This window comes from Leucoraja erinacea, chromosome 31 (genome assembly GCF_028641065.1).
Source record: "Leucoraja erinacea ecotype New England chromosome 31, Leri_hhj_1, whole genome shotgun sequence".
NCBI classification, from domain to species: Eukaryota; Metazoa; Chordata; class Chondrichthyes; order Rajiformes; family Rajidae; genus Leucoraja; species Leucoraja erinaceus.
In genome coordinates, this window is record NC_073407.1 from 14,936,193 (window position 1) to 14,951,902 (window position 15,710).

Below are 15,710 nucleotides of genomic sequence, written 5' to 3' on the forward strand. Positions count from 1 at the left end.
TTTGCATGCAATGACTGCTTGATGTCCACGATTCATGGGCATCACCAGTGCTGGGAGTCTTCTCTGGTGATGCTCTGCCAGACCTGTATTGCAGCCATCTTTAGCTTACGCTTGTTTTGGGGGCTAGTCTCCTTCAGTTTTCTTTTCAGCATATAAAAGGCATGCTCAATTGGGTTCAGATCGGGTGACTGACTTTGCCACTCAATAATTGAACATCTTTTAGCTTTGGTAAAACTCCTATGTTGCTTTAGCAGTATGTTTGGGATCATTATCTTGCTGTAGAATGAACCACTGGCCAATGAGCTTTGAGGCATTTGTTTGAACTTGAGCAGATAGGATGTGTCTATACACTTCAGAATTCATTATGCTACTACCATCAGCAGTTGTATCATCAATGAAGATAAGTGAGCCAGTATCTTCAGCAGCCATACAGGCCCAGGCCATAACACCCCCACCTCTGTGTTTCACAGATGAGGTGGTATGCTTTGGATCTTGGACAGTTCCATCTCTCCTCCATTCTTTGCTCTTCCCATCACTCTGATATAAGTTCATCTTCGTCTCATCTGTCCACTTGACTCGGCCATCCTATTTTTGTGGCTAACCAGTGGTTTGCATCTTGCAGTGTAACCTCTGTATTTCTGTTCATTAAGTCTTCTGTGGACAGTGGTCATTGACAAATCCACACCTGACTCCGGAAGAGTGTTTCTGATCTGTCGGACAGGTGTTTATGGGGGTTTCTTTATTATAGAGAGAATTCTTCTGTCATCAGCTGTGGAGATCTTCCTTGGCCTGCCAGTCTCTTTGCGATTAGTAAGCTCACCAGTGCTCTTTCTTCTTAATGATGTTCCAAACAGTTGATTTTGGTAAACCTAAGGTTTGGCTGATACCTCTAACAGTTTTATTCTTGTTTCTCAGTCTCATAATAGCTGCTTTTACTTTCATTGGCACAACTTGGGTCCTCGTGTTGATAAACAGTAAACGTTTCCAAAAGTGATGGAAAGACTAGGTGCTGAGCTCTCTCTTATACCTGCATTAAGGAGGCAATTAAACACACCTGAGCAATTACAAACACCCGTGAAGCCATGTGTCTCAAACATTATGGTGCCCTGAAATGGGGGGGGACTATGTATAAACACTGCTGTAATTTATACATGGTGAAACCAAAATGTATAAAAATGGCCTTTATTGAAATCTGACAATGTGCACCTTAACCACATGTGATTTTTTTTTCTATTACAAATCTCAAAATGAGGAGTATAGGGTCAAATAAATAAATGATGGGTCTTTGTCCCAAACATTATGGAGGGCACTCTTGCACTGTGGCTGTGTTATTGATGAACAAATCACCTTGCATTTATTTTCAGGGTCTGGCTGAATACTGCACACTCATTGATAGCTCCTCTTCATTTCGAGCGTATCGAGCTGCTTTGGCAGAGGTGGAGCCACCCTGTATACCTTACCTGTAAGTACTCAACTCGCTGTTGTTCTGAAGAAAGTCTTGTTGATTAATGTTGTTCTCAGCAAATCAATTGTTTCTGTTTCAAATACTGAACATAGCATAGTAATTTATTTCCAAATTTTGCCAATATAAACAGCTGATCCAGCATTCACAGGTAAAATTGGAAGAAACCTGGGAGCATCTTCAGGCAGCAGGTGCTGCAAAATGTAGGGGACCCTTGATACTACTGAATACAAGTAATCCAACAGTTCATCCCAAACTCCCAGATTCAGTTACTCTGAAGACATTATTTACATCCAATTTTGCACACAAACTTACCATAACTGCAAAGTCATTTTTTCTTTCTTATTTGCAAACTTTAAAATGCAAAGGAAAATTTGCCGGTGGTGTTTCTTAATGTTGATAGGTTGTGAGCAATTCTTATTCTGGAAGTTTATTTTGTGATGTGACAATAATGAATTGAAGGAAAGCACCATATGTTTCAGCAACTGTGTACATCTGAGAGTTGCTAACAATGGACTATCACTGCCTGGATCTTGCCACAAATCCCCAAAAAGACTGTTCCCATTTCGTTCTTAATCCATTGAAAGGAAATAAATAAACCTCCCAACGTTCAGGTAGATGACAAAAAAAGAAAGCATGAGAGAGAGTGGGTTACAGGCAAATGAACAGATGAAATTGCTTGGCTGGGAGCCAGCATGGACCCGGAAGTAGGCTGGAAGGACAGACTGCTGTGTCAATATAAGTCAAGTCAAGAGAGTTTATTGTCACGTGTCCCAGATAGGACAATGACATTCGTGCTTGCTGCAGCACGACAGAATATAGTAAGCAAAAATACAAATCAGTTCAGTTCAATGTACACATAAATAAGCTGATAAAGTGCAATAGGCTGTTACAATTCAGAGTCTGTTTGTTGGCCAGTTTAATAGCCCGATGGCTGTGGGGAAGAAGCTGTTCCTGAACCTGGATGTAACAGATTTCAGGCTCCTGTACCGTCTGCCCGATGGTAGCGCAAAAGGTACTAATTACAAGACTTGCCTTTGTGTTGGGAGTCCTGGTTCTTGGTACTGGTGTAAATCAACTATGGTATCTTCAGCCTGCAGCATGTGGTGCGATCAACTACAGGTCCCCAGCTCCAGCTAAGACATCTGCCCACCAGCCTGCTCTAGGTTAACCCAGCACCCATTCAATGATGTCAGCACTCATTCAAATTATTGGTAGGCATTGACTCAGTGCAGGGTTAACTTGGAGTTTTAATGATTTTAGAATTGCATATCTGCTTTTCAGCTTCACAAATGTTAAGAGTTTTTTTAATTGTTTTTTTGTTTGCCCCAAGTGCTACTGAAGGTTGTGACAGTTAAAAATGTTCAACCATTCAGTAGTCCTACCCGCATTGATGGCCTCTAACAACCATGAGTCTTGGTGGCTGGAGGTTGTCCCTCAACTGCAGCCTGAACGATGACTGTTCCTCCGCTGCCAGCACATTGCCCTGGGCCACATTGAATCAAACAATTGCCGAGGGGCTGACAGTCACGTGTGGGGCTGTTCTCGTGCCATAGCATCATTTCCAGGAAGACCATTGCATGTCTTAAGTTTAAATACTGTGCTTTTAGCTGTGATTCTTTTGGTAGTACCTTAATCACCTAATCAGTAGATTGTGGGCCCAAGTGCATCACTCCCGAGTGCAGTACTTTTGGAGATCTGTTAGTTAGCTGTGATTTTTTTGGATTTTTTTTAACCCAATATCAAATCAATCAACTTCATTAAAGCAGATCATCCCATCATTTTGACATTGCGTGTAACTTCACAGCACACTTTGCTTCATTCTAGTGGTGACTACCAGGTTCTTTGATATTTTGGGATGCCCAGGCAATATGAAAGTTACGGTACAAGCCAGCACAAATCTTTTTCACAACAGTACTGTATTCGTTCAGTGCAACACTGAAAAGTTTTGCTACAAAGGACAGATACAACTTCATGTTGAAGTCTCATCAGATACAGCCTAGAGCACCACATCCTCCACACTGCAGTAAAGTGCCAGTATATTTGATATGTTGCAACTTGAACTATGATGGTCTGTCCCTGCCACGACTGAGCCAAGCCCAGCATTGTATAATACATGCCCATTACATGGTGCCAGAACTTTCCTTATAGGACACATTGTCAAACCCTGACATTCATGCTGAAAGTGCATTTTAAACAATCTCAAGTTTTGGTCATTTGTACATCCTCGTTTACAGTGGGAAGTATGTCATTATTAGCAGGTGAGTGCATGTTTCAAGTTAATACAGGAAGTTCATAAGACCTACAGAAATAGAGACTAAACAGAAAGGAAATGATGACAAGTATGTATACATTTTTAAATTATTGATTTATCAAAAAAGAACAGAATAACAGAGTACTTTTTCAATGGCGACAGATTAACAAATTGATTTAGTTGTACAATTAAGTTCAGCAAGTAACAAAGATTCACCAGAGTTATTCACACAGACACTTTTGCCATCTGAGAAGAGTGCAAATGGACCAAGGCTGTGTTGCTAGAGTTGTAAGAATTGGAGGTATTCTCATTGAAACTTACAACATTCAACCAGAGTTTCCTGAAGTATGGAAAAATAAATCGCTGGTGGTTGCGAATCTTTGGAATTCTTCACCCCGAGGACAGTGCTGGACCAGTCATTCAGAATGGATGGATTAGTGGATGTTGAGAGCATCAAGGGAAGTGGGGACAGTGCAAAGCAATGGAGATGAGATCGATCAGTTGTGATGCTTAGGCCTGTTCCTGCATGTTTGCTTCTGTCACTTTCGTGATGGACCAGTGCTAACTTTTGTTGTGCTTGACATCCCATTGATTGTCAAAAAAGGATTAAAATTCACCCATGTAAGTGTACGAATAGAAGCAAGTAACTGCAGAATCTTGGTGGTTAATGATAAAAGATCTAGGTTATTGTAGGCTGCAGAGTGGGATTTCTGACATGACAGCCCTTGACATTGCACCACTGTTATCTACAACATTTTTGGGATTTATACCAAGAATTTAATTGACGTTCTGTTTCTTGGCGTAAACACATGCAATGAGCAGGAGTTTGCAGGAAGTTTGTGATGTTTGCCTGATTTTATTTCTACAGGGGTCTTATTCTGCAAGACCTGACCTTTGTTCACCTTGGTAACCCAGATCTAATAGATGGAAAGATCAACTTTTCTAAACGATGGCAGCAGTTTAATATCTTGGATAGTATGCGGCGCTTCCAGCAAATGTAAGTATTCTGAGCTCAGCTGGCTTTCAAAAAATATATTCTTCACCCCACAAAATGTGGCCAAGGTACAAGAATACAATCTTACGAATTAGATTTTTTTTTAAAGGGTGATTATTGCACTTTTTAAATGTGAGGTGAGCGGAGAAGAACTTTACCTGTTCCACAGGCTCTGTTCAGTTGTGGGAGGTTGATGGAGGGAGTAGAAGTAGGAGGAAGGAGAAAATAATTAGTCTCATTCCATGATTTCTTTCACTACGTAACCCAGATTAAAACCTTGGCAGTAGCAATGCATATGAGTTCTCATAACACTTTGGAGAATGATTAGGGGCATTGGCTCAGATTAAAATCTCTCTGCTTGCTTCTTATGTAACAAACACTTTGATGACTTTTTGTTTTCTCAGTCATTATGAACTAAAGCGCATTGATGACATTGTGACGTTTTTCAATGACTTTGGAGATCATCTTGCTGAGGAAGCGCTGTGGGAACTCTCGCTAAAAATCAAACCACGTAATATTCAACGACGGAAGACAGAGCGGGAAGAGAAAACCTAGGATGCACCTATGGAGGCTCAACCTTACATGGCAGCTAACGAACCCTATTGAGTGACTTGCTTTACAAGAGCTGCAGAAACTGGTTCATGCTCTGGTGCTACACCTTCTGAGCTTAATTTTAGAACGGACGTAGAACAGGTGGCGCCGCTCTAGGGAAACGTTCCAAGTTTAATGCCATTGCCTGCGTTCAATTTCCTCTCCTACCATCGTGCCAAGCTGTTTCGGGTGTCCTCCAAAGGACCCACTCATGCAGCTCAGTTTATCTGCAGACCCAGTGACCGGCAGGTAAACTCTGTTTTGGAGACAGATTGTTGGGTATAAAGGTACGGCAGTTCACTCATTGGCAGTGGACTTTTCTTTATAGAATAACAAATAGTGGTACTAGCAATTGCACAGAACCTTAAAATACAATTCTGTACTGTAGGAGAAAGACTGGCTCACTGTAAATACTAGATTGCTAGTTTGATGTGTTGTAATGGATTTTTTTTTTGCATGTGTATGACTGAATGGCAGTAACTGAAGATCTGATGGGAGGTAAATATAATTCAGTAGCAGACTGAAGCCTTTCAGCCAGGGTGTTATTCAGAGGGGAGGGTGGCTCCTAATTCTCCAATGTTTTCAGATAACAGATCCCCAACAGGTCAACCGACGCTATTGTACTGTTTCTGCATGGACTCTGCCTTTTTAGGGTCTAAAATAAGCTTTTTTTTAAGACACTCAATTCATTGCTGGAAACTAAGTCTGCATTTGAAACATTTAAAATAATGGGCAAAGATTGGTGTTTGTCTGAAGTTTCTGTATATAGCAAGCCAAAAGTTAACTTTTTAATCCATCACATAGTCAGTGAATTAACTTCTATTCGGCAGATCTTACTAACTTGTGAAACATAAAAGCTACTGTGCAGAATGCCACCCTTGCTGCTTTGGGTTGTTATGCAACAAGCTGTTAATGTTGTCTAGGTTTGCACACCGGCAAAGGAAATTCACCATGCTTGTTTAATTTGCAATAATCATCAGCTAAGCCTGAAGAGTTACCTTCCAGGGTGTTAATGTGATGCTCACGATGCAGCACAAGTCCTGCTTACAATCCAGTATAAAAGCCCAGTCCAGAAATCCCCTGGCTTTCATTGTGGCCCTACTAATCTGTTGTATGTTTAAACATTTAGTTCATCAAACAGTAGCAGGCTTGAAATGTGCAAACTCGTTGCTGATACAGATATGGGGATGATCTTGCTGAGCTATATTAATATCAAAATAATTCAGCACAATTTTTAGTGCATTTCCTGTTCCTAGGCAGATGAGTGGGTTACAAGATGGCCAAGACGTACAGGTACTTGATAAGAGTCAAATGAGTGTAGTCTGAAATGCCACATAAAGCAATTCAGATCTTGATTTAGACTCCACATTGATACATCACACAATATTTAAATAAGAGATGCAATTTCATCTTTTTGCTACAGGCTCTAGGGAAAGGTTGGTCGAGGTTTAAATAAAGATGATGTTAACATGTGTATAGCCAAATGTGCCCAACATTGCCCAAATTGGTGTGATCTCATCCTTGGCCCTGTTGAAACTTTGTTTTGCTGTACACCTCACCCCAGAGATGTATCTATGACAATGAGCTTGATGGGCATCTTATTACCGTAGGGAACCTCTGAGTTAGTGAGAGCTGTGCATTTGGGGACAGAGGGGGACCACAGTTTCAAACACATCCAACATGAGAGACTATAGTCTGGCAGTTCCCAGCAATTCCTGGCGCTCTCTGTGCTGCCCGTGATGCAGTCGGAGTTCTGAGCCCTACATCTCGGTGCTGAATAATCCTACTGTTTGCACCAAGCTAGCAGAGGGGTTAGTGTCAGGATTATGTCACAGCAGCAAGTAGGGCAGGGGATCATCAACTTCCTGGTACAGCATGCAGCCCAGATAGGGAGGACCATGAGTTCATTATGTATTGATACTGTGAATAACATTTTAAAATAACACAAATTTAAACAAGACCAGATTTTGCTGTTTTTATTGATTTGAGACACCTTGAGATTTGAAATTGATTGTTTCCAGGCCTTCCAGATAGTGTAAAGTGAAGAATTGATGTCTGTTTTGAGCTTGGTTTTGGATCCATAAAACCTAAACTTTATTTTGTCACAAAATCTGTAAATCACTGATCCTAGACCAAGAAGAATTGGATGTTTATCATCAAGCTTTCTACATTTAATTTACACATAGTTTCTTAAATTGTGTGTGCAGTTCGTTTTGAAATGACCATGTCAAGCAAATTTACTTGGGCATCATAAAGAGTTTAAACTGAGATGTGAGGTAATGTCAATCAAATTTTAACCATATTTTTAACCACATGCTCTGCTATTATTATCAGAATTGTTGGCCGTACTCCTTGTGCTAACCCTTCGGTTCTCCACATGATCTCCTGGTCATGTAATTTCCCCATCCTGGGTTATTTTTCATTGACATTTTGTTTGTTTATTTCTGTTAACTGGGCGCTGCGGTCTTTCCATTGTCCCAGTTGTCTCAAGGTGAGCTAAGCACTCAACCCCCACTTTGAGAGGGTTTGCGGGGATCATAGTTCTGCTCGGGGGATGTTGGGAACTGGGAAGACTTGATCACAAAATTCGACCATTCATGTCTCACATGATCAGAATTTTCTTCAGAGATTTGGATCTTTGGAAATTCAAAGCAGCAAGGAATGGAAGATCAGTCACTGATGGTATTTACGACAAATAATAAGATTGGTTGGATATTGGAGAAACATGGTTAGTATAGGAAGGAGGCATGGAGTAAAAGAGCTGTCATGATCTTGTTGAATAGTTGAGGAGATGAGGGCTAAATGGTTTACACCTGTTATCTCAAATATTTCATAATGCACTGCACCATTCCAGGCCCTCTGCTATTGACATTTGTCAGCAAATTTGTTTAGCCAAGTTCCAACATTTATTCTTGTAATTGGAACTATGCATATGCTTAATCCAGAAACAATCATAATTCTTCTATGTTCCATCAGTGAAAACTTTTTGTCATGCAGTGGCTATGTGGTATTGGTATTGCCAGACGTTGGGAAATTATTTCTACTCTTGTGCACCTTTACAATGAACAATGCAATGCTGCCTTTGTATATGGTTTCACTGTCTGGTGTCTAGGTATTAGTGGCAAAGCCAGCATTTATTGCCCAGACCTAATTGCTGGAGAGTTTTCCATCATACTCCTGACTTGTGCCTTGCAGATTGTGGAAATGAGTTGGGGTGTCAGTTGCTGTGTAGGATGCCTAATCTGACCTATTCTTGTGACCATGGTATTTATAGTTGATCCACTTATAATTCTGTCACTAGTGAACATTCAGAGACTTTATGATGCTAATGCCATTGATGCATTATTAGGTTGTAGAACTTTCTCTTATTGGATTTATTTAATTGACAATCTGTCAGCCCTAGACTATATGCTATCGAGGTCTTAATGTTTGTAGAACAAGGGCTGCTTCATTACAGCAAATATCCCACTTTTAACCTTGTGGGGTGCATTTTAAGTTTAAAACATGAAAATACACTGGCTCTAGCCTAATTAGCAATATTACTATGGTGCTTTCTGCAATGTTTTGTAAAATGCCACATCAATTCAAATCCGACATGGCTTCGGAACAGCTAGTTTCAAAGTTTTATGCATCTAGCCACTCAGTTGAATGAAGTGCAAACTGTTTTATGGTTGTGTGGCAGTTTGGAAAGGATAACCTGCTAATTTAAACAGTGAGATGTGTACAGAATAGTTCATTTTGTTGCCTTGGATCATGTTGATAGTTCAGAGGTTTCTTTGCTTCACTATCTGAATTGTACTCTATCTGCTTTCATAAAATTTCATTGACCTGGCTGGGTAGGAGAAAATTCAAAGTATTTCCTATGGAAAGTTACCTACAAACTCTATTGCAGTTTTCTAAAATAAAAGGAACTGAAAACATCTTAGCCAGATCTGTCATGTTACATGGATGTTAATGCTGAACAGTATATTAACCTGTACTATTACTCAAAATATTTAGGGCTTTACTTTTACCCGGTCCCTATCTTCGGGCAGCTTACAATGGCAGGAAGGGACAAGATCCAGATTGTATTATGTTTAAGTGAATTTTGCTTATGACCAGTTATTTATTTATTGTCACAGTTGTGTATAGAACTAACAATTGTATTTGAACTGTTTTTTCTATTGACCATCAGCCTGAACTCTAGCTTTTTAGTTAGTGGTAACAATGTCCATGTTGACTTTCAAGATGTTAAGACCAGCAGGAAACTTGAGGAGAACGGTATTAATGTTGCATGGAACATATTTCTATTGAATGCAATATCACATTGACAGTTCCTAATCGGAATTGAACTTGATAAGATCAATCATGGCCACTAGAATATAGGATCATTTATTTTTAAGCAGCATAATCCAGTGCTTGTTTGGCTCTTCTGAATTTTGCCCAATGTTCAGCTATTAAATTTAGATAAGTGATCAAAGTTTTGGAGAAAAGTTAAACTATTGCTCTCAAGTATGAGTGATTTTTGTGCTCCTTTTGAAATCTTGTTGAGGAAGCAAGAATGAAACAAGTACTGATTATTGAAGTTACAACTGCATGATATGTGTGTGAAATATTTCAATTTAAAGAGGATGCAACAGTAAATTGAATCTGAAATAGGACAGGTCTATTAGTTTAGGAAATTTGTGACCTAAAAGGAAACAAAATGCACTTGAAGTGTATCATACGTCTAAGTTGAGTTTCTGCAGATTCTGGATTCCTGGCATCCAAAAACTATCCATTTTTATTATACTTTTCAACTAATCTTGTACATTTAACAATGTCCCTTTTTGCAAACTAAATCATTTTTAATAAAAGGGAGCATAGGGCATTGTAGGGCCAGCCACTGAGCCCTTACCAAAGCACCTTATGTTGATTGGTGTTGAACTTGCACCAGCTGTGGGCGAATAACAGAGTAGTTGGTCACTTTTAATGTGCTGGAGCTCTAATGTAATTATAATGGCAATGTCACCTATTAATAACCATCTGACTTCAGGACCATGACAGGTGTTTGTCAACAGCAATTAATAAATGACTGATTTGCTTTTAATTGGTGGCTGCTTTAATCTAGATGTGGGGGTCCTAGTTAAATTTAACTAGACTTGTTAACCCATGCAAATTACATGTTGTCTTGTCTTAGATCTGTCTCAATCATATTGTTATTGCACTGTTGTGTTGTGCTAATTGCTCAAAGAATTTATAAAATCAATGGATGCTTTAGTTGGCTTAAGTGCCCTAACTTGAAGAAATTCTCCAAGAGCCACAAGCTAACATTGATGCCAGCCTCGACCTTGCTTGAGTATTACTCATTTATTATAAATGTCAAGTTCCTACAACCATTTCAAATGTAACTTTTTTTTTAAAAATAAAAGCTAACATTCATGTTTACAGTGCATGCAGACTGCAGATTAAAGACAATCAAATTCAGTGGGAACCTGGTGCCTCTTCATTTTACAGAAGTGCAGTACTGTATCCTGAAGAAAAACATTTGGATACCTATTCTGCATGTTTTCATTTGGGACAGGATTACTCATTTTGGCTTGCAACTTTAACTGGCCCCATGTAATTTCTCCTTCCTGTGCTCTCGGTACCAAAGTGTCTAAACACTGCAAGGGAGAATATTTAACATGTTCAGCAACCAACAAAGAACTACACACTTGAGTAAGCTTAGGCTATTAGTAAACTAAACTCCATATCTTTTAAATTAACATGTCACACTATAACTAGTAATGCATTATGTTCAAGCAACTTAACCATATGCACAAAAGCAAAGACGCTTTAAAACAACTTGCAATTACTTTACATTTACAGCAATGTTCAAGTTCAATTGTACATGTTTTGAAACGTGGTACTTTCATATGCAGCTAGCAAGTTTCTAAAGGTAACAAATGTGTATTCCGTACACATTTGTGGAAAATTCAGATAACAGTAAAGATAAACAAATTGAAAATAACTAAATTTTAAATTACTGGATATTGTTCAATCCATAAAGGAAACAGTGGTTATACTCCAGAAAACTCTAGACCAGTTAGCCAAATAACAGAAGGTAGCGATGCAAATTAAATCTTGCATTATGAAAAAATTGAAACATGATAGTGTCAGTGTTGCTAATGATAAAGGCAAATCACTCTGTTCAATACAAAGCCTGTGATTTGGTAGAAGAGCTCTACAGAGAATTTCTACTGGCTGGGAATATAGAATCAGGTTCCAGATGCAATGTGGCAATTAAAATCCATAGTAGTTAATGCTATATGCAGAAGCTTAAACAACATTTATATTAATTAAAGTAAGAAGGGTGCAGAACAGAAATATCACTTTAGTTCATGCTGCTTCTTGAGAAAATTGGAAAAGCAGTACAGGGAAAGCTCAAATCAACAATGTTAAAGTACAAAAATACTTATATCAATGATGCAATAAGTGAACATATTGATGTATGTCAATTTATTCATGAATTTAAACTACTTGGTTCAATTTCTATTCTATTGTGTAAAGAAAGCAGGACAGTCCAACACACAATACAAATCTTTGCTAGAATGTGGTAACGCTGGAACTTGTATTTACATGATAAAAAAAAAGCAACTTGCATGCAGGTCCAAACAAGCTTTAAATACTCCTTCAATGTCTTTATCAGACCCCAAAAACACTTGAATAAGGGCACTACTTAGGTTTTAAAAACATTTACAAACTAGATGAACCAAAAGGTATATGCAACTCTCTACAATGATTTCTGTTATTAACATTATCGATGAATTAGTCTTTAAAAAAACAAATCTGAGCTTATCATCCACCTCAGTTCAAATCAACTTGTCCTCCTGACAGTTATGACCTGTTAACTTTATACATCAATTTCCCCATGGTTCTTAAATGTACTTCGTAGAGATTTAGGTTTTTATTGAACAATTTAAAATGAAATCAGGCAGGACTGATTGAATTTGATACTGCATTGTTTAGCATCAACTGCTGTCTTTACTTAACTAGCTGACTATTTTCATACCTTTTTGCCATTATTGGGAATACATATTTTAATTTAAACTGTAAATCAGTGTTTCTTTTACCCAATTTTTTTTAAAGTAAACAATCCCCTTGATTTCCATTACACTGTGTTTTGGAAAATCTCAGAAGACAATTTTACCTGTGACAGCATTGGTTTAAGACACAAATCCCAAACCTGACGGTGCCAAACTTTTAGTTATTATTATACATACTCTGTCAAGATTGCTATGATTAGTCAAGCCTTAAAACTAACTTAGATATGCTATCAACAAAGGTGACTGTCAAAAATCAGCAATAGAATAGTGAAATATTTAGTTTTGCTGGAGTGCAAGGTTGTTTTCCCCATGTAACTGAAAACTGCAATGCATAAGCTCCAAGTAATAGTGCAAATTGATTAAGTATCGAGCACCAGTATTAATCAATTTCCTACTCCTATATCTATCAAACAAAACGTGACACAAGAAAAAAAGTCTGACACTAAATTAAATATATAATTTCACACTATGTTGTAGGTGAAATTAAACAGATTTTGACTAAAGTTTTCTGTGAAAATACTTAAGTATAAATTTTCAATACTGTGCATGGCAGTAAAAGAAAACAAAAGTCCACTACTTAAATCTAATGTAAGCCAACCGTTCTTGAAAGAGCACATTATTGAGTTTACAGTAGTTAATCTGGGTATCTATGGTTTGTGTTTAGCCGTAAATCAAGAGCCACCTCAGAATGGTTTTACCAATTGAGTTACAACACATATGGCAATTTCATGAATAGAGATTATGACATGCATCCTTGAATCAAACCGTCTTTTACTAAATACATGATCATTGGGCAGATGTAAAATTCTACAATAATGATTTGTTTCCAAAGTTTTCACTAATATTTTGACATTTCTTTGCAGAATTTGGTTTAGTCACAAAGTCTTTTTTTTTCTCTTTATTTTGGGGACCACAAGCTTTTTAAAAATATTTAGCAAGTGCTTTGGAATTTACATTCAATAGCACTTTGCCATGGTGAATAATTATAAGATGGGAGGATGTCATGAAATATTTTTTAAACGGCTTGAATATCTTGGCATCTCAGTCAGCAAACCACCCCCACTATTCTATCCATTAAATACAAATCGTGTCAAACCATTTGGTGAAACTGGAAGCCCAGGCTGATAAATAACTATAATATTGTTAGAACATAATTAACCTCAAAATAAGATTTTTTTTCAATGGCAATCTTAGCCAATGCTCAAGCAAAATTACATTTACCTTTAGGTAACATTTGGGTATAATCTTCCCTAGTAAAGTAATCATCAATATCAACTGATACATTATTCTCGTTTTAGAGCCTCCCGAGAAGACATTGTCGTTGGTTGCTTCTAATCATCATCAATTATTGCAAAAACCCTCAATGAAAACGAGAGCACCTTTTACAAGAATATGCAAAGCCTTTTTTTTTTCCCTTTTTTTTCTGACAAAGAAATATTTCACTTATCTGAACCTCAGGACTAACTGTTTAAGTGACTAAAATTGCTTTGCCCAAACACGTTTCAACAGCTCTCCTGAAATAGTTTCTAGGACTAGTACTTAGTTCTCTTTATCAGACTAAAAACAGCAGATAGTAATGAAGACAAAACAGCTGGAAGTACATATTCAGGATTCTTTGGTAAGCTTTGCAAGAAAAGCCCAAAGGCTGAAATACAGGGCATATAAAGTAATAAATAGCTGTAAACTATAATGGCTCTACCAATCTGGAATGCATTTTCTTGATGGCCAAAAATAAAACAGTGATGCTCAGAACACCGGTGACCAATTAGGTGCCGATTGTTATCACAGTAACTTCCACTGGCTATCTTTCAACTAGGAGGAAGTGTTTTAAATCTAAGTAAATGGAGTTTAAAGATGCTATATAAAAAATATTATCTAGGAAGCTTTACTCCTACCTTTCCTGCTACAATTTTACAACATTGGAAAAAGTCTCAAGATTTCTTATCACATGATGTGGATCTCTCACATGTATTGAAGAATGCTTTTGTACAATTCTGTTGTTTAGAAACAGCTGCTATTGATCCTAATAAGCTATTGCGTTATATTATGTAACTTAATTCTACCTATCTTTAACTTTGAGACAAATGGTACATTTAAAAACATACACAAAAATGTGTTTTCAAGAATAAATTTAAGTTACCAATTGTTCTGTTTCACACACCAATCCATTTTTTCATTTGTATTCACATTAGCTTTGGTCAGTAAAAAGCAAACTGACAGTGAAAAATATTGCAATTTAAGTTATATTCATTGAGAATTGCAGAGCATTAAAATCTGAGGTTTATTTGCTCCTTATTATCTCTGGATCTGTCGAACAAAGGCCTGGACCAGCTGAATTAAGGGTTCCTGGCTTTCTGGACACTTGGATGTAGAGCTGGTGGATTTGTTGGAAGGAGACAGCAGTAAGGCTGCAGCAGGAGACGATGGTGCCCCACGACGAGAATAGCGAGAAATACTGGACAGGACTGTACTCTGAAACAATTTTTAAATGTGAATAAGTGACAGGACATAATTCAACATTTCATTATATGATCTACATATTTTTCTGCAAGACTGTTCATTTATTCTTAAATTTCTACATTGAAACATTAAAGTGAAGAGTAAACATGTTCTTCTTTGTATTTGAGTTTCATTACTGAATCTGTGTCCTAGACTGCTATCTCAAGGATCTTTTGGAATACGAGCATAAATTGGTTTAAATTATTCCTGAGAGATACTGTTCCCAAGTACTCCAGTCAATTTATGGGCCAGAAGATTTACAAGTTACATCATTAATTTTCAAGATTACAAAAAGACCAAAACTGTACAACTTCTATCGTGCAGATACTTAACCAAGCGCAAATCCAAAACAACCAATTATCCTAACCAGATGGTTCTCTCAGTATATATTTAATGATTTCTTCTGCCTGTATACCATTTTCTGCACAGCTTGAAACTGGATAAAATACAACAGTAGAATGAATACAGTGCATTCAGAAAGTATTCAGACCCCTTCACTTTTTCCACATTTTGTTACGTTACAGCCTAAAATGCATTACATTCTTTTTTTTTTAATCACCAATCCTCACAATACCCCATAATAAAAAAACAGGTGTTTAGAAATTTTTGCAAACTAATTAAAAAGAAATAACTGAAATATCACATTTACATAAGTATTCAGACCCTTTACTCAGTACTTTGAGGCACCTTTGGCAGCGATTACAGCCTCAAGTCTTCTTGAGTATGACACTACAAGCCTGGCACACCTGTATTGGCACTCTGCAGATCCTCTCAAGCTCTGTCAGGTTGGATGGGGAGCGTCAATGCACAGCTATTTTTCAGGTCCCTCCAGAGATGTTTGATCGGGTTCAAGTCCAGGCTCTG

General features: G+C 37.8%; 2 protein-coding genes across 14 annotated transcripts in view; one reads left to right on the forward strand and one right to left on the reverse strand.

The window, feature by feature from the left end:
• Positions 1–10,746, forward strand: part of LOC129711967 (rap guanine nucleotide exchange factor 1-like) — a 122,176-nt gene extending 111,430 nt beyond the window's left edge. For all 12 annotated transcript variants that reach the window (XM_055660036.1, XM_055660035.1, XM_055660037.1 and 9 more), the window contains 3 exons: positions 1,365–1,462; positions 4,585–4,713; positions 5,115–10,746. In XM_055660036.1, the coding sequence (XP_055516011.1) occupies positions 1,365–1,462; positions 4,585–4,713; positions 5,115–5,265 (378 nt within the window). In that variant the 3' untranslated portion in view covers positions 5,266–10,746. The remainder of the gene's footprint in view (positions 1–1,364; positions 1,463–4,584; positions 4,714–5,114) is intronic.
• Positions 10,747–11,615: 869 nt separating this feature from the next.
• The window catches only part of nup188 (nucleoporin 188), a 69,722-nt gene continuing 65,627 nt past the window's right edge, over positions 11,616–15,710 (reverse strand). For both annotated transcript variants that reach the window (XM_055660034.1, XM_055660033.1), the window contains exon 45: positions 11,616–14,819. In XM_055660034.1, coding sequence (XP_055516009.1) covers positions 14,643–14,819 — 177 coding nt within the window. In that variant the 3' untranslated portion in view covers positions 11,616–14,642. The remainder of the gene's footprint in view (positions 14,820–15,710) is intronic.